Source organism: Balaenoptera musculus, chromosome 12 (genome assembly GCF_009873245.2).
Source record: "Balaenoptera musculus isolate JJ_BM4_2016_0621 chromosome 12, mBalMus1.pri.v3, whole genome shotgun sequence".
NCBI classification, from domain to species: domain Eukaryota; kingdom Metazoa; phylum Chordata; class Mammalia; order Artiodactyla; family Balaenopteridae; genus Balaenoptera; species Balaenoptera musculus.
The window spans coordinates 17,374,964-17,394,521 of NC_045796.1; the positions used below are offsets into that span (position 1 = coordinate 17,374,964).

Here is a 19,558-nt window from a genome sequence, read left to right on the forward strand (position 1 = left end):
GACACCCCTGTTCATCACTCTTTACATTTATCCTAAGTCCTTCTCTGCCCCTCCTAGTAGAATGCAGCCCCCCAAGGGCAGGGACAGTGTTATTAGTCACACTACTTCCAGCAGCCAGTGCATAACTGGAGTTTGATGAACATTTGTTGAAGGAATGAACTTGATTAGATGGAAGAGATGACAGAGAGAAGCCAAATGGGAAGAAGGGTGGGCATATGAAAGCAATAGGAAAACTCATGTTCTCTGATCCTTTAAGTCTCATTGATGTGAAACTTCAATGAAGTGTAAGCCTTGTGGGGAAGACTTACTCTGAAATTAACAAAAAGTCACCTATCATTCCAACAAGGTGGCCAGGAAATATCTGGCGAAAGGGAGCTGTGTTTTGAAACAGCAATGCATTATGCCATAAAAGAAACGAAACACAAAAGTAGAAGCCCGCCCAATAACCAAAGTATGTTCTAGTAGGTTCTCCCTATCCAAGCTAGGGAGCACACCTAAGAATGTGTCCACACCCACACTTTCTATGCCAGAGTGCAGGTCACAAACAGAGTGGCACCACCGTAACTGTGCACATTTCAAGACGCAGGCTCATGAAACCTACACACCTCTCCCCAGCCATAAGGAACAGGAGAGCAAGACACAAGAAGGCTTGAGTAAAGCCTTGTCTAAATGCATTTGAAAAGTTCACCATCAAGCTACAAACTCATGAGACTGGAAATGTTATCACTAAATGGTAGCTGCAGGTATCCTTTGCCCAGGTGAAAAGAGCAATAAAAAGATAGAGATTATGGCTGCTAACACATTATTTCTTTCTCCCTCCCTTTATTTCTGGGAACCTCTTCATCTCACAACAGGACTAGAAGAACACGACCACAAACATTTCAGACTCCGTAAGGCCTCAGATCTCCGCTGGGCAAGCACACAAGAGCAGGCTTCTGAGCTGGGAAAAGCACGGGCAAGGAAAATAATACGACCTCAATCCTGTCATCTGCTAAAGCAAACTAAAGGCGCTGCACCATTTGGTTTTCATGTTTATGGAGCTTTCCAGAATCCGTTTCTCCATTCTTACCTCCTTGTGTTACGTAGCTCTTAGTTAGAGAGCGGCTTCTAAGGAGGGACCCTGGAGAGCACACACACATTTTCAGGAGGAACCAACATTAAGCCCACATGGCTTAAACTGGCATCACACGCGGAGTTTATGTCAACATCCTCCTCCCCCAGGCAGGTCCTCCACACCGGAACTCCTCACTCGACCTGCTAAGAGGCGACCACGCCGCAACTCCCAGGCCAGTCCGGCAAGACTGGAGATGCAGGTGTGCCCCAGCCTCGCCTCCTGACTCAGCCCTGCCTTGGATTCTCCGCCAATCATCACTTTCTGTCTTCTTCCCCACTATAGTAAAAATAACTTCCTCTTCAAGCGTCTAAATCTGTATGTGATTTTACACACTTTTCCTGGCACATCGTTGGTTGAATTTTGACACTAAAGCAGAATGAAGTCGCAAAAAATCTGCAATCACATTTCTGTAAAACTCCAACCAGATGAGTCAGTTCCACTGTTCTCTGGAATACTGAGAAAATACTTCCAGGCAAGATGCTGCATTCTAAGCACCACGTCAGTTCCTTCTGTCCTCTGCTTCTTACAGACTCAGCAAAGTCTCAGGGATGGAAGGAAGCAGAGCAGAATGCACGGTGCTATTTGCTGTGAACTGGGAGTGGCTTGCTGGCTGTGCTTCTGAGTGAGGAGAAGGGCATCTCAGGGGGCAGACCATCCAACACAAATGTGGCACCAAGGACTCAGCAAGTCTTGTATTTAGGACCTGAGACAGAGCTCCAGAGAGCTGCACGCCCTCACCTCCCACCCCCGGCTCTGCCAGTCACCTGCCATGACTACAGAACACAGGCGGATGTGGCACAGTCATTTCAAAAGAAGACAGTTTAGAAGAGAGTCACTTCTGATACTCCTCTCCATAAAGGAGGCTCACAAACCAAGGGAACTGGAGAATTCCTCAGTTCTACAGGCCACTGAAGGGCCATATAGACAGAGGAAAGTGATTAAGATGCATAAGGGAATGAAAATCATTTCATCTTTTCATGTGCTTATTGGTCAGTTGTGTTTGCTCTTCTGTGAATTGCCTGCTCGTATTCTTTGCCCGTTTATCTCATGAATTCTCCTTTTCTTATTGATTGATTGATCTTTTACATATCTGCATACTAATCCCATTTTCTAGAGAAACATCTGTCTCCAATCTGGGTCTTTCTGCTTTGTTTATGGGATTTTATTGTTCAGAAGGTTTCGCTTTTATGTTGTTTTCTTTTTTTCACTTATTGTTTGTGCTTTCTGCATCTGAAAGTAACTTCAGATGAGGAACTACTGGAAGATAGATCTGTTTTTCTGGACAAGACTTATGGCGGGGGCATTACAGTCACCTTCATAGCTTCAATTTTCTGAAAGAGGATGAAGTCCAACAGACTATTCTGTGTAGCTCCCAGAAGAACTAGCAGAAGTAGAGAGAAGCCACAAAGAAGTAGCCCGCCGCACTGTGCGAACTCCCTCAGCCCCTGGAGCTGCCCGCGATGGAATGGGACGAAGAGCAGCAGGCAGCTGGGCCGCGACTGTGAGAATCCTCTTTGAAAGCACAGCTTCCTCATCCCTACTCGCTTTCCTTCTTTCTTCCTATCACAGTTATACTCTGAATTCTGGAGAGCCATGACTTACTCTGCTTTCTCTCTCTCTTTGCCTTCCTAAGGACATTCTGCTTCCCACAGTTTCTGAAGCAAGATCCTCTCCTTATTGCCCAGATAGGCTGGGGCAAACTGGTGATGGGGGCAGGGATGGGGAGTGCTGCTAATTTTAATTAAGATCAAAACAAAACAAAATGAAACAATGATTAAGACTTTGAAAATGATGGCCTAAAAATGTTTTGGCATATTCTACTTGCCTTGGTCACTTGACTACTGCAATCTTTTAAATAAACATTTGGCTCCAAAGGAAATACCCTATAGTTTCAATTGTTACAGTTAAAGGGCTTCTTAACTCTTTCAACACATGATTTTAAAGTAGGTGGGACCTTAGAAAGCGCCTAATTCAGTCATTCTAAAGAAAAAAGAGGGGCTTCCCTGGCGGAGTGGGCTTCCCTGGTGGCGCAGTGGTTGAGAATCCGCCTGCTTATGCAGGGGACACGGGTTCGAGCCCTGGTCTGGGAAGATCCCACATGCCTCGGAGCAACTAGGCCCGTGAGCCACAATTACTGAGCCTGCGCGTCTGGAGCCTGTGCTCCGCAACAGGAGAGGCCGCGACCGTGAGAGGCCCGCGCACCGCGATGAAGAGTGGCCCCCGCTCGCCGCAACTAGAGAAAGCCCTCGCACAGAAACGAAGACGCAACACAGCCAAAATAAATAAATTAATTTAAAAAAAGAAAAAAGAGGCACCATCACCTAGAGAGCTTCTTTAAGGAACCCCAGAGCCACACCCATTCTCCCTTTCCTGGCCACTGGGACATATTCCCAGATAGACCATCAAGACCACATGGAAACACTGCTGCTGATGAGGGTCCTAGGAAAGAAAAACAATTGAGAATCCCGGAGCTAATCAAACGTCTTCATTTTGGAGGTGAAGAAACATAAGCTTAGGAGGCTCGTGGGACTTAACAGCACTGACCCCTGAACTATTTGTGGACTCCTCCAGACCCAGGTCCGCTGGCCCTTCCAGCGACTCGCACAGCTTCGCCTGACGGTTCTGCTAATCCAGTGAGAAGGTATTTGTATCAAACAGCCCACGTGTCAAAACAGGAAGCTCTGTGCTGGAGCTGCTAGGTCATGGTTTCCCTGGACAGAATTTAACTTTCTATCAAATAATGTAAGATCCCATTTGTTTTCAAGTTCTCAAGGAATTGGGTAACCATCCACACCAGATAGTAATGGCCCTGTGGCTCTGGCCCCTACACTCATCAGTGTCTGGGCAGGTCAAGGCAACGTGAAGAAGCGGAGAATGGAAAACAGAAGCAAGTTCCCCAGCCTTCTGACAAAGACATGATCTGCTACTTTTTGGTTCGCTGCTCTTGCCCTGACTTCCAATGGAAGGGAAATGGGAACCAGAGAAAAACCAGTGCCAGACTACTGGACGCGGTAGTTCCATCACAAGTGGGAGAAGCTCTAGCAGCGGTCCCAGTGTATGCCTGGCACCGTGATCGTTTGAAAGGGTCTGATTCATGTGGATCACCAGTCCAGTCCTAGAACGGCTGGCGACCCCAGAGAGTGAGCTGCGCCATACTCCCTCTGTACAGCTACTTTTCTTTTGCGAATGCGGGGGAGGGGGGAGGGGAACGTGTGGATAAACTCAAAACAGAGGAAAGCAGGCTGTGCAAAGAATATGTTTTTTAAAGATTGTTTCCAGGAAGCAGAAGAGAGGATGAGAAGCAGAAAGGTTTGTGTGTAAAGTTAACAGGGCAGATGACTGGAGCTTATCAGCTGTTGAAGAGCCCTCACCAGTTTGAGGGTGAGGGTGACAAGATAAGCCACAAAAATGCTGATTCAGTAATTTCATATTTCTTGGGTAGAGTGGTTCTTTCAAATGGAAGCAAACCATGAATGAATTTGTGCACTCCACTAGTATGTGTGTTTGTGCAAGTGTGTGCGTGCATGCGTGTGTGGGCCAAAAGAAAAGGGGATCTGAGAGAAGCAAAGAATAAGGCGAGAAAATTGGCATTTGTTGAAATCAAATGCCATGCCTTGAATCAGATAAGTACTTTATAAAATAGCAATTATTAATCCCATCGTATAGACCAAAACATCTAAGGTTCGGAGAAGTTAAGAGAATTGCCCAAGTTCTCCCAGCTAATAAGTGGTAGCACAGTGATCACACCCAGATCTCTGCTCTGAAACCTGTACTTTTTCTAGTATTGGATGCTTCTGGCCCACAGAAAGCTTTCGATGAATATTTGCTGAGTGACTGAACAAAGGAGTTTATATGTTTCAGAATACCTTCATTTTTATTTTCATCAAGACTGTGAAAGTCATATGCACGGAGCTAGAAAAACATCAATGGCGTTTCCAGAAATGCATTACAGCTTAATGTAAATGGTTATTTAAATCATCTATCAATGAATGAACTAAGAATTACTCAGTCGAGGCCATGACTTAAGGTTATTTCCATATCTTTCATTAAACAAGGGTCAATGGGTTCGTGCATTGAGCCTTAATCTTATAATCTATCATTTTGCCATTTAAGTTAAAATCTGCTCAGTCACTACTTCAAAAACCACATCATCTATGGTCTCATCTCCTTAAAGAGTCAAAGTCATGCTTGAAACGTACTAGCTAATTTAACACAAATTGCTACCTAAGGAAGACGCTGACTTAGAGCAAGAGATAAACTGCTATTCTGCAAACTCCCAAAACTGGTTCAGGGTTCAGGAAAATGACAAGAAACAAGAAGTTTGAATTCTAGTATGCAGCCAAATCTCTAGGATGACCGCAGGCATTCTTAATTACAGGGAAAGCTCTATAAACGTAAGTCCAAATCCCCACACGTAAGAGGTGGACAATTATCCCCATGCACAGAAGGAAATGTTTATAGAAGTATATGTCATAGTGGTTTTAACATCTTTGCTTGTAGCATATGCTTCAAACAGCCAGAAAGAGATGGGGTGTAGAATGAACTGGCTTGAGTCTTTCCTGGCACACCACCCCACGGTCTCTACTTAAAATAAGGGCAAAACAAAGCAGAATATGGAACCCTAGTAAAGAACTATCTGCTGAGCAAATATATTGAATCAACAGACACTTCCTAAGGGTTCCTGTGGAGTACCCAGCAGAGGTGTCACAGTAGAGATGGAAAGCACTTGAACGAGCTTCCTCCTTTCAAGGAGCTTGCCCACAAATTATCACAATACAAGGTAGAATGTCAAAACTTCGAAAGTGATCATGAAATAAATACTACAGGAGTTCAGAGATCATCACTGGAATTTGAGCTTCCTTAACTATCAGCAAAGAGGCAATAGCAGAAGCAAAGGCAGGTAGTGAGGCAAGAAAAATGAGCCAGTGGCTAGCTTTGGGAAATTACAAACAACCACTATAAAACCTGAGCTAGACCGAGAGGTGCAGCATACCCTCAACAGTAAACTGCTATCTGGCTCCCTGATAATTTTAGTATGAGAGTGTCACAAATTATTCAAATTGAGTCTCTCACCAGGCAGCATGGAATTGACTGTACTTATTTTAAAGCTTCTTATTTTGATAATATATATTTTTAAACCTACTGAAAATTTCTAACACTTTTGGAAAAAAAAATTTCTTCCTAAAAATTCCTAACTTATTTTACTAAAGTTAAATTCCTAACTTATTTTACTAATTTACTGAAGGACTATATATTTGTCCTGTATATTATACCACAGTGTGAATAAAAATGAATTGCATATGAATTCCAATTTTCAAGATTTCCTTGGTAGCCTCAGAGTACAGTGTATAAGGAACATAATGTACCCAAATGTTTCCCCCCGCTGAGCTCATCAGCTCCTTTCTAGTGAGCAAACACAAAGACAGAATACTCATATCCATTGTACTATAGTCTGCTGCTCAAGATTGACTATACTCATATTCCACATATAAGTCACAATAATCTTTGTGACATCTGTAAAATAGTTAAGTGCTACCTATTTATGAATATTCATACATTAGAGCTAAATGCAAAGTGTTTACTATTCAGTCATCCATAACTGTAAGACCCCCAAGATTCTTTTAAAGAGGTCTTTGTGTTCAATCATTAGGAATTTATTTAGCTTTTACTCTATACCCAGATACTGTACTTAAAATTCAAAATGAAAAAGACAATTTAGTTCAAAAATGGGCAAAGGGTGTGAATAGACATTTTTCCAAACAAGATATATGAACGGCCAACAAGCACAGGAAAAGATATCCAACATCACTAATCATTAGGAAAATGAAAAAAAAAAAAAAAAAAAAAGCCACAATATGATGCCACTTCACATCCATTAGGATGTTTACAATCAAAATAATGAAAAATAGCAAGTGTTGGTGAGGTTGTAGAGAAACTGGAAGTCTCATACATTGTTGGTGGGGATGTGCAGTGGTGCAGCCACCGTGGAAACCAGCTCGGCAGTTCCTCAATAAATTAAACATGGAATTACCATATGACCTAGCAATTCACTCCTGAGTATATACCTAAAAGAACAGAAAATACGTGTACATACAAAAACTTACACACAAAAGTTCACAGCAGCACTATGCACAATAGCCAAAAGATAGAAACAACTGAAATGAGAAACAGATAAATGGATAAACAAAATGTGGTATATCCATACAATGGAATATTATTCAGCCATAAAAATGAATGAAGTACTGATACATGCTACAATATGAATGAACCTTGAAAACAATGTTCTAAGTAAAAGAAGCCAGTCACGAAAGGCCACATATTATATGATTTCATTTCTATGAAATGTCCAGAAGAGGCAAATCTATAGAGACTGAAAATAGATTAGTTCCTAGGGCTTGGGGAGACGGAGGAATAGTGAAGGGATAACTAAGGGGAACGAGGTTTCTCTTTCTGGTGATGAAAATGTTCTAGAAGTGACTATCGTAATGGTTTCCCTTATCTAGGTATATACTAAGAACAATTAAAAGCTATTAAACTATTAAAAACTTTAAGTGGGTGAACTGTATGGTTTGTGAATTATCGCTCAATGAAGCTATTTTAAAAATTAATAGCATACACTGAAATGTGCTTTGTTTGGAACGTTCTTGCACAATAGTTGCTACATTCTTTTGACTTTTGCAACTAAGAATTTTTGGTGAAATGCTAGTGTTTCTGTCCCCATTTCTGACAAATAAAAGGATTTATGTATATCACTGTTTGCTTAAAGTTGAGTTTCTATAATAAAAATAAATATAGGTAAGACAAAATTTATTTGTGGTCAAGTCTCATTTCTTTCCAAAAAAAAAAAGCAAGTGACAATTCCTAATCATTCTAGCAGCTACAGTTGTCAAATAAGATGCCTTTTCACTGTCCATCACTGACCCCTTCAGTACAGCTGTGAGGCAAGCTACAGTTTCTACTCCTGCAGCTTCCCTGTAGGGAAGCAAAAGATACTCTTTCTTTGGGGACTCAAAAAACTTGAGCACTTTCATTCTAGTTTCTCAAATACAAAACCAACTAGTGTTTTAAACCTGGACTGATGACAGGGAATTTGAAGAAAGACAGTATCCAGATAATGCATATTTATCTGTATTTTAAAACAATTCATACTGAGACGAGTCTACGTTAAAAACAGTTTACAAGACAGAATGTTTTTCACTATTCATGCTGTGTGTTTACAGAACAGTCTGCCATAGTTGAATTCCATTTTCTGTCTTCTTCTAATACAGTGCTACTGTGTCCCCAACCAACCCTATAAGATAAATTTGCAGCTATGAACAAGAATGTCATTTTCTTTTTATGTCAACAATTTCTATTGATAACATCATATTTTATGCATTCATTTCCTAGATTGCTGTCTGGGGCCTGGAGTACTATATTTAAACCATGCGTGATGTGCAGAAGGCAAATTAATTTGACTTTTAAGGTTTAGAGAAACTATTTTGTAACAGGTCTGGACCTCAATTTTCACATTTTCCTTTAAATTCATTTAAACTCAGAGAACTTCAAGTTCAATAAAGTTACATCTTTTTCTTTCATTTTTGACTCAAAATTGCCATGCTCATATATAATATACATATCAAGATTAGCAATTCTGAAAACTAAAGTAATATATCTCCATTTTAAATAGTATAAGTTAAAAATGGAAAGGAAAGCCTATCAACTTGAGATCAATCCAACAGACTTAGTCCCCATAAAGGCTAAGTCACATACCCAAGTCTTGATAAAAAATCATCAGAGTTTGCCGGTTGTACAGGATCAGTAGTAAGCCATCTGACTTATTCGGTTTACATCGATATAACGAGTGTTATTGCAAGTTTTTGATATTTCCACAGCTCATAAGTAATGAGGCTACTGGCAGAGGCTGCGTCATAATCTAATTTCTGTGGGAGATTTTATTTGATTTTGGTTGGTTTTCCATAGCAAGTCAAAGTCTGAATGCCACTTCAAAATAAATGAAATAATTTCACTGAACTGGAAAGACTATGGTCTCCAAGTTAAGTATAGCAATTTGCTCTATTCATCTATTTGTCCCATTGTGTGTTTTATGCTCTCCTCTCTCCACCCATTTCAAGGAGGAAAAGAATCAAGACAAGAGTTATGCCTGCATAACTTTCCTCTCCCTGACTTACTTACTTTCCTTTTTGTTTTTAATAAATCTGTTGCAGCAAAAAGCATCTTTAAAAAGAACAGACTTTGCCCTGCCCCAAACTAACTAGAAAAAAGAAGCTGTCTGACCCCAGTTCCTGTGAGAAGAAAAAGCATCATTACTGACTCTTTTCCCTTTTTTCTCCACACTATGCTTTCTGGTTGCCCCCCTTCACCTCATTCTGTGCATCTTCTAACCTCAGAAACTCGAAAGCCAGCTGGGGCTGCAGCTGTTGGCTGGTCCTTCCCTTGAAACAATGGGGCGTAAGCAGCAAAGCAGATGCATTTTTAAAAGCTGAAGTTTAAAAAATGAAACCATGTCCATCACTTTTCAAATATTTTATAAATCTCTTCTCTCTCTCATCCCCCCTCTTTCTCTCAAATACATAGGAAACTTTGTGAAAGCAATGTTTGACTCTAGAGCAATGTTCTTGAACTTAAGCAGGCATCAGAATCACCTGGAAGACTTGCTAAAATGGATTCCTGGGTCCCACACCCAGACTCTTTCATTCCATAGGTCTGGGATGAGACCTGAGAATCTGCTCTTGTAACAAGTGTGCAGGTGATGCTGGCTGACGCTGCAGGTCCAGGGACGGCACATTGAGAACTACTGGCCCAGACAGAGAATGACCGCTAAAGAAAGAGAGAAAGAAATTAGGAATTTAAGATTTAATTTGATTCCAATTCACATCACCTCCACTTGTGTGGCTCTGGGAGAGTTCAGTTGCCTAGCACATGGAAGCAGCGTCACGGAGATGAATACAGGAAGGTGGAGTTAAGAGCAGGCCAGCTGCTTGAATTATTTCCCTTCTCTGTTGGCCCCTCAAGATTCTCAGAGTAAAAGTATCAAGAAAAGGAAAGTGAAATTATGGAAATAAAAATGATCACTTTTTGCCAGTTAGCCCTTTAGAGTTCCACTCGCATCTTGGCTCTATTTCCTTTTTCTCTCAAACTGCTTGTAGTGCTAATGCAATGGGCACTTGATTCAGCCAGATGTGGGTTCAAATCTTGCCTTACTTACTATGCGTCCTTCAGCAAGTCGGTGAACTTCTTTGCCCTCCCTTCTCCCGTATCAAAAATGGGAATAACAGCTGCACCTACCTATGATATTGCTGTGCTAATACAATTTCATTCTACATGTGCACTGATTGGCACATACCCAATAAATGTTAGCTTCTATCATAAATGGTCCTTTTTTTTTCCTGTGAGAATACTCAATATGTTAAATATCACACTACCTATTTGATACAATAGGTGCAGTCATCACTTTGACGAATATTTATTTACTAGCTACTATGTCAGATGTAATATATTATACAAGTATATTAAAAATAATATCCTGTCAAGACAAATATTGCTATAAATATTATTTTGATTTGGAAAATTTTGACTTTATATGAACTTATATTTAAGAAAAATACTTGCCTCCAAAATTGGCTACCTAGGAAAATTGAGAGGATGTGTTTACTAACCACAATTTTGTTTTCACAGACACTAAAATAATAGAATGGAGGAAACAAGGGGAGAGTAATTCTGCAGATACCTTGGCCTTATTTTATTAAGGGTATATTTTAGATCCTCTTAAAGACCACAAGCCTGCTTTTCCTGAAAATCATTATGTTTACATAACAAAACAACAGGGAACAAATTTGGCCAAGGGTATCCTATTTTCAGTTCACAATGATGTCATTTTTTAACCTGTTACATCAGTCAGAAACTCAATGATGAGTTAGTAATAGGAGCAATATTCCATCCTTCAGTTCTTCCTGGCTCCCTGAGTGAATGCTGTGAATTCACCCTTCCACCAAATAAGCCCCCAAATTTATCAGGCCTCATTTTTTGAAATATATAATGAAAGCACACTAAATTCTGGATACCACACGTATTTGGCTGAATTTTCAAGAGGTTAACATGCTAGATGCTGCGGTTTCCTGATTTTAGCCTCACTACATGCCTTTGCTCCTTCCTCCTCCCAGGCTCCCCAGCCCCAAGAAGGGTATCAGAACCGTAACATTTTAAGAGCTGGGTGGAGGTGTCAGAGACAATCTGGTCCCGCCCAGAATTTTACCTATGGAAAAAGCCGAGGCCCATGTGGTTCCAGCGCCCTGCCCAAAGCCAAGTGCTCCTGAGGACACCACAGATGTCTTCCTTCCCTATCCACTGTACTTTCCCTACATCACTTGCCTGCATATTTTGCTTTAAAAGAACCTCACCAAAGAATTCATTATCAGAGTTTATGAAGAAAGGCCCCTGAGCTTCCGAATCACTTCCCTCTCTATGCCAGTTAACAGTGATTGTCGGTAATCATAACAATTGTGACCTGTGTGGTACTAGCAGGAATCGGAGAGCCTATGAGGCTGTGAGACTTCCAAACACAGAACTCGAAAGAAGAGAGTTGACTCCTTAGCAAAAGTGCGTATTACCCCAAATCCTCTAAGAAACCAGATATGTTTGGAAATCTACTTGGGCAATATTTTCCTTTAATTTTCCCTAAAGCATCTTAGAAAAACCGTAGTTCCCCAAAGTTTCTACTGAAAAAGAAGTGTAACTTTTAAAATCTGAGCTTCTCTACGTGGAAAAAAACATTATTTTATCTGCGTGTACATTTGAAAACGCTCTAACACATTTGTCACTTTGCTGAAGTGGTTTTTTTCCTTCGAAAACGATCTACTATCCAGACCTGTGGTTTCTGCGACGAAGGGATTTCTGTGGGTGAGGGTGGCAGCCTCCCGCCGCCGGAGTCGTGTGGCCCATTACGGTTCCAGCGCTCCGGGGGCTTCCCTTTGCGCCTTCGCTCCCGTCACGCAGATGCCGAAGTTTGCCGGGGGCTTAGGTTTATCCCCTTGGACGTTTGCGATTAGCTGGATCCCTCCCAGCCTCTCCCCCCCGCCCCCGCCAGACCTCTTCTGGCCACAGACTTGTGAAAGATGTGCATCCTCCCTTAGCCAAGGCGCGCGCCGGGGGCCTCGGGGTACGCTCGCTGGGCCCTGGCACCGCTCTCCCCGCGCCCGGACCACCGAGCTGCGGGTCACGCCCTCTCTCTGGAGACGCTCTTTTCTCTCTTCGCACACTCCTTCCTTACCTCTGCTAAAATAGGCGACCTCGCTCCTAATAAACCAGGCACAACCCGCCCCCCATCCCAAAAGTTCAGACTTGAGACACAGCGCTGAGGATCGTTCAGTCGAAGGAGGCGACACTGCTGGCCAGGGTGACTCGCGCCCCGGACCCCGGCTCCCCGCGTCTCACTCGCTGAGGACAGTGGGGTGGGCAGGGGGTGCCCCAAGCACAAGGCAGCTCAGGGACAGCGTGGAGCCTGAAAACTGCTCCTGGGCCACCCAGGCCAGGGGGCAGGAGCTCTTGTGGGGCACAATTCACAGAACGGGCCGTGGGGAGAAGCCAATCCCACCCGCGCGACCCCGAGCGCCGGACAGGACGGGACTGTGGTCGCTATTGCCATGGACGGGTCGCTGCCCCTCGCCTCTCCCCACTCTGCCAGGCTTGAATATACACACACTCGTACACACTCACACGCCTTCACTCCGCCCAGACGGGGTGGCGGAGGCGGGGGAAGGTATGCAGCGCCCAGCCCCGGGGTACCTGCCCGGCACATCAACCCCGCGGCGCCCCCGCCTAGGCGCAGACAGACGGACGCGCTGGAGGCAGCAGCCGCTCGGGGCCGCCGCACCGATGCTCGCCGGCGCCCCACCTGGGGAGCCTCGGGGAGGCGGCGGCGGGGGCAGCTCCAAAGTGCCCGGCGCGCCCCACTCTCCCCTGCACAACTTGGAGCAGCGCGCGCCGCCCTCGCTCCCGTCTCCCTTCCTTACCCAAATACTGCCGCAGGTCGAGCAGGAAGCGCGGGGGTCCCCCGCCGAGCTGATAGAAGAGGGAGCCCAGGCAGAAGACCAGCAGGGTGGCCATGCAGAAACCGTAGTCCCGGAGGGAGAAGCGCAGGAGAGGCAGCAGGGAGACCCGGCGCTTCCAGCTGCCCAGGCCGGGAGGGGCGCCCCCCAGAGGGGCCCCATGGGGCCAGGAATCCGCGCCGCTGCCGGGATGCTGCTGCTGCTGCTTCTTCTTCATCGCCTGCTCCGCCGCCTTGCACAGCCTGCCCGTGCCAGGAAAAGGTCACCCATCCGCCTGCGAGGAGGAGAGCCTGGCCGGCCGGCTGCACATGGACAGGGCCGCGCCGAGGGCAGCCCGGGTGGGGGCGGGGAGGGGCCGAAGTTGCCGGGCTCAGGAGACTTTCCTCGGCATGGTCCCCGCCGCCGCGGCCCGAGCGGCCGAGGTGCCCGGCCCCGGCTCGGCGGCGCTGCCCGCGCCCGGCCCGCGCCCGCTAGCGCCCCCGTGCCCCGCGCCCCGCCGCGCCTCGGGCTCGCTCGCGGCCGCCGGGGCTCGCCTCCAGCGCCAGCGTGGACCCCCCGGCTTTGTGTCTGTCGGTCTCGGCGTGTTTTGTCCGGGTTCAGGCTCCTCTAAAAAACGGCAGGGAGGAACGGGAGGCGGACACCATCCCCTCGCTCCACCTCCTTGACAGGGGTTTTCCTCCCTCTCCTCCCCTTTCTCCCTCCGGCTCTCCGCCGCTCTCTCTCCTCCCTCTTCCCTCCCTCTCTCGGCTCGGGTCTCTGGGTTTCTCTCGGGTGTCACGTTACTGCCTCTGCCTGGAGCCGGGGAGGGGGGGTGAGGGGGGGCGGCGATTATTCGCAACAAGGAAGAAAGTTTCTGGGTTTTTTTTCCTTCCCCCTTTCTCTACAATCTGGCCTCAGTTCCTGCGCCACCAGCGACCTCTTGGGGGCCCCGCTGACTTCCCTCTCGTAAACAGTCACCGGCAGGAAGAAACACGACTTCTTTTAGTACTATATGGTTTTTGGTTTTTGTTTTTCTCATTTCAGAAACTTGATTCTCCTTCTGTATCCCGAGCTGCTTACAAAAGGCCGATGAAAGGTACTTGGAGATAGGTTCAAGACTTTGCTGAGATGGTAGAAGAGCAAGTGGTGTAAATTATAATTAAAACATGACTGCATAGGGCCAGGCTCATCGCCCCAACTCCTGGAAGAGAAACAGAGGAGGACGCTTGCTTCTTGCTCACCTTCGCTCTACAGCTGCTCATCCACGAAGCGACCAGAAAGGCAAGGGGGGAGAGGAGGGGTGTCATAGGGCAGACTCAAGGAGGTCTTTCCTCTAGCAGATATGAAGAGGAAAGAGCCCTTACATACCCATTTCATCGCTGCCTCCCTTCCTTCCAAGGGAAGTTTCTGGACCTGAAAAAGCACCTTTGGGGCAGGAAAGCTGCGTCAAACACAGATCCTCTGGCGAGGGTGGGTGATGCACAGAAAGGGCTGCTCTCATCAGCCACACTTTCAGTAAGAATAATTCATTGCTAGATATAGAATATGTGCCACCTGAGACTTAAGTGACTTGCCCAAGGTCACGGAGATACCAGGAGTCGAGTTGCATGCCACGCTCAAACCTGTTTGACACTCAAGCCCACTATAATAACCACTGCATGGTACTATCTCCCAGGCAGGGTGCTTTTCCTAATAACTTGCACGGTGACTGGAGGATGGGATACACGCATTTAGCCCAGGCCACTTTGAGAAACAGAAATGGAAATTTCAGGCTCCTTGTGCCTGCCTCTCACCTCTGGTTTCCTATTCACTCTGTACATTCCAGTGACTGACAACCGATTAAAGGAAGAACCAGGAGCCAGGGACATCTATGATTCCAAGACTGTTTTCCCGAAAACCTTTATAAAGTTCGGTATCTGAGAAAGTTTCTATGGAAAATCAGGGAGTAGAATCCTGAGATCAAGAGTTTACAATTTAAGAGTAATACGGTTTAACCATCATCCAGACGTGAGTATCTCTGATTCCTGAAGAAGACGACACATAGATCATAAACTGGAGACAGTTGTGGATGAGGTGAGTGGTGTCACACACATCTACACACACATACTCTACTTCCCAATTTTATGTTGTCCTGGCCCACTTTCTCATGAATGGGAAGGCTGCTTTGAGGCGGAAAGAAAAGGGAAGTCCCTGTGTTCTAGCACAGAAAATCCTAAAATAAAGTGTTAATGGTTTGTTTCACATTGATTCCATGAATCAGAGATTTATTTGGATTAATATGCACATTTTACAAATGTGAGTGCCCCTGATAGAATTAAGCCAGTCAGGCATTGCCCACTAATGTGATTTACTTTAATCAGCACGCTGAGTAGCTGAGAATAGGCTCCCAATTAATAATTTTTGAGTTAATGATGAGGGACTAGGAGATGGGAGGAGCAAAGCAATTTGCATAATGTTTCAGAGACCACCTGTGACAAATTGGACCCGTACCTGAGGCCTGGCCCTATCATCTGGATGTTTTTCATTAGATGTAGGATAATGTGCAAGATCCTCTGTGCTCACGAGACCCCCAGGGTCTAGAAACTTCTCTCACAGAATGAGTTGGGAAACTTCCCAATTCTTTCTCCTAAGGAAAGGAATCTGAGCAAGAGCGAGGTTATAACAGGCAGTTGGAGCAGGAAGAAAGGAAATAAACATATTTAAAAATAACTAAATATGGGAATAAGAGTTTAAAAAACAGTGAAAAAGTTATGAGGAAAATACGAGGTGGCAACATTTGGCTTAGAAAAAATAAGCTATGACATGAAGAATTTTAGAGGGGGGACTTCCCTGGTGGCGCAGTGGTTAAGAATCCACCTGCCAATGCAGGGGACATGGGTTTGAGTCCTGGTCCGGGAAGATCCCACATGCTGCGGAGCAACTAAGCCCGCGAGACACAACTACTGAAGCGCATGCACCTAGAGCCCATGCTCCACAACAAGAGATGCCACCGCAATAAGCCAGCGCACCTCAACGAAGAGTGGCCCCCGCTCACCGCAACTAGAGAAAGCCTGCACACAAAAACAAAGACCCAATGCAGCCAAAAATAAATAAATAAATAAATAAATAAATTGTAGAGGGGAAAAACCGGTCAGTTTTTAAAAGATTGTGTTAATGGACTAACTGCCTAAAAAAACTCACAGAGGGAAAAGAAAGGATCTTGAGATACGAAGAAATTTTACATAGTGAAAATTGCTTTATATTTTCACCCCACAAAAACTTAGATGTTTGGGTAAAACTTTGTTCTTTGAAATCCTATAAATGTCCCATCAAAAGAAAAAAACAAAACAAAAAACCTTTCAATTTAAAGTACTTATACTGATGAATGGTATCTTTATTCAAACTAGTTAACAAACCAACTAACTAGAGGAATTTGTGAACAATATTTATTATTAGTCTTATAATTCAACATACTTCATTTAATACCTTTATTTAATAGTTTAAGCTTTCTCATCCCTTCTCTCTCTGGTGATTTTCATCTCTCTCACCTGAGCCACTCATTTTCAACAATCGCAACCCCTGGCCATCATCACCTTCTTTCCTCCGCTCATGTTACAAGCGCCCACACTCGAGCAATTTTCAGTCTTTTCAAGAACCCTCAACTTTTTAATCCATCACCCATCTCATATGTTTACTTCCTCCTTTGTCTAGTTCTGATTCCTGATCCATCGTTCTGATCCCTGTCTTGCAGACACCCTTTCATTCCCATGTTCCTGTCATCTTACTTGTCTGGCAAAACCCAGATAAACACAGCAGTGCCACTGGACCGGATTGCAGAAGACACCCAGCACCGCTAACTGCTTCACTTTAGCACAAATTTCCTTGGACGCTCACTCATTGCCGTCCAGCAACTCCACCCTCTAAAATGGCTATTTCATACTTCTCTCTTCTACTCCCACTACTTTCATCTCTTCTGTCTCAGCTGATGACCTGGCCTCATGCTTTATAGAGAAAGTAAGAGCAGTAGGACAGGAGTGACCTCATTTCCCCACCAATCTAAACCCTCACTCTACCCTTCCTTCTGTTTCACTGTGTCCCTCTCTGCTTCTAGCAAGGCTAGTTTGTCACTGCCCTAGACTCTTGAATCCACCCAACCCCACACCCAAGCATGCTCTCTCCCAAGGCTTCTGCATCTCTATAAATGATGGCACTATCAAATCACTCAGGGGCAAAACCCAGAAGTCTTCCTTAGTCTTTCTCCTTCTCTCACTCCTGTATCTAACCCATCTGCAAATCCTATAGGCCCTACTTTCAAAACAATATCCAGCATCCAACTTCCTTTGCTACCACTCTGGTCTAAGCCACCATCTTCTCTCATCTGGGTTACTGCAGTGGCCTCCTATGTCAGTTATATTTAGTTTAGCTGTGTGTAACTGAAAAACCCAAAATAACAATGGCTTAAACAAAATAGAAGTGTTATCTCCCTCTCATATGAAACAAGTCCAGAAATAGGCGGTGCAGAGTTGGTGAGGTATCTCCATGCTCTCATCAAGGAGCCATCGGAGCTTTCACCATGCTCAGCATGTGGTTTCATTTTAAAGGTAACTTTATGATTCAAGATGGCCACTGGAGCTCCACCCCTTATGCTTATATTCCAGGCTGGCAACAGGAGGAAGCAAAAGAAGAAAAAAGTCTTCCTCCAAATAGAGTGGGTTCTTTTAAAGCAGTGTTCCAAAATGCTATGAATCATCCTCTTACAGTTTTTTGGCCAGAACATAGTCACAGGACCATGTCCAGCTGCAATGGAGGGCTGGGAAATAGAGGTTTCAGCTGGGCACACTGCTGCCACAGAAGAATCAAGGCCCTATTACTAAAGTAAGAAAGGACAAGTGACTACTAAGTGGCAATCAGCGGTCCCTGCCATTCCTGCTTCTTGATCCCAGACTTTCACTCTGTATTTCATCCCCTTCACAGCAGCCAGAGGTAACTCCTCTGCACAGAACTTGCTAGTGGCTCCCAACACACTCAGAGTCAAAGCCAAAGTTCTTCTAGTGCCCTACAAGTGCCCTTCTATTTGGCCCCATTGTCTCTCTGACTTCATCTGCTGTCACTTTTCCCTACTCGTCCTACCTCACCATTGTTCATCAGACCAACAAAACTTGCTCCTCCATCAGGCCTTTGCAGCTGTGGTCCCCTCTGCCTCAAAAGTTCTTTTCCCAGATCTCCACATGGTTTGTTTGCCCTTTGACTTCCTTCAGTCTCCGCACAATGTTACCTTAGCCAAGGAATCTTTTCTGACTACCCTATACATAATGTACACGTGACCTGCATTCTTTATTCCCTTGACCTTCTTTAATTTTCTCCGTAGAACTTACCATAATCTGACATGTTGGTAGTTTTATCTGTTGTGTATCTCTCCTCACTGGAAAACAAGCATCATGAGGGCCATGATTTTGTCTCATTCATTCACTGTTCTTTCCCCAGCACCTAGCACAGTCTGACAGGTAGTGGTCACTCAGTAAATATTTATTGAATGAGAAGGTTAGTTTTAATATGAAGGATCTTAAGTTCAATGGGTCACATCTCATTATTCCATGGCTGGCCAACTGGGGATGAGAGATGGAGGCACAATGGACAGCAGGTCTGCATCCTCCTGGAACATTCAAATGATCATTAAAGGAGTTGTTTGAGATGAAAAATATAGTGTTGAGGGGAAAAAAAGAATGAATGAATGAAGTAATCCCTCACCACCTCCATGACCCATAGTCTAATTAACAATTCAACTGCTCCCTGTGATTAAGAATGCCTCATGATGTGGAAACAACCCAAGTGTCCATCAACAGATGACTGGCTAAAGATGTGGTTTATATATGCAATGGAAACCTACTCAGCCATAAAAAAGAATGACATATTGCCATTTGTAGCAACATGGACGGACCTAGAGAATGTTATACTAAGTGAAGTAAGTCAGCCAGACAAAGACAAATATCATATGATATCACTTACATGTAGAATTTTTAAAATAATACAAATGAATCTATACACAAAACAGAAAGAGACTCGCAGACATAGAAAACAAACTTATGGTTACCAAAGGGGAAAGGGAGGGGGGAGGGATAAATTAGGAGTATGGGATTAACAGATATAAACTACTATACATAAAATAGATGAGCAACAAGGATTTACTGTATAGCACAGGGAACTATATTCAATATCTTGTAATAACCTATAATGGAAAATAATCTGAATATATATATATATATATATATATATATACACACATAACTGAATCATATTGCTGTACACCTGAAACTAACACAATGTTGTAAACCAACTATATTTCAATTAAAAAAAGAAAAAACAGAATGCCTCATGGAATCACAAAAGGAATATGAACCCATGGGTTTTGCCAGGTGTTACCATTCACCTTGGCAGAAGT

The 19,558-nt window shown here is 44.2% G+C and overlaps 1 protein-coding gene across 1 annotated transcript in view; it reads right to left on the reverse strand.

Moving 5' to 3' along the window:
• Positions 1-13,615, reverse strand: part of UST (uronyl 2-sulfotransferase) — a 290,670-nt gene extending 277,055 nt beyond the window's left edge. Inside the window, exon 1 of the mRNA XM_036871971.1 lies at positions 13,126-13,615. Coding sequence (XP_036727866.1) covers positions 13,126-13,378 — 253 coding nt within the window. The 5' untranslated portion in view covers positions 13,379-13,615. The remainder of the gene's footprint in view (positions 1-13,125) is intronic.
• Positions 13,616-19,558: the final 5,943 nt, after the last annotated feature.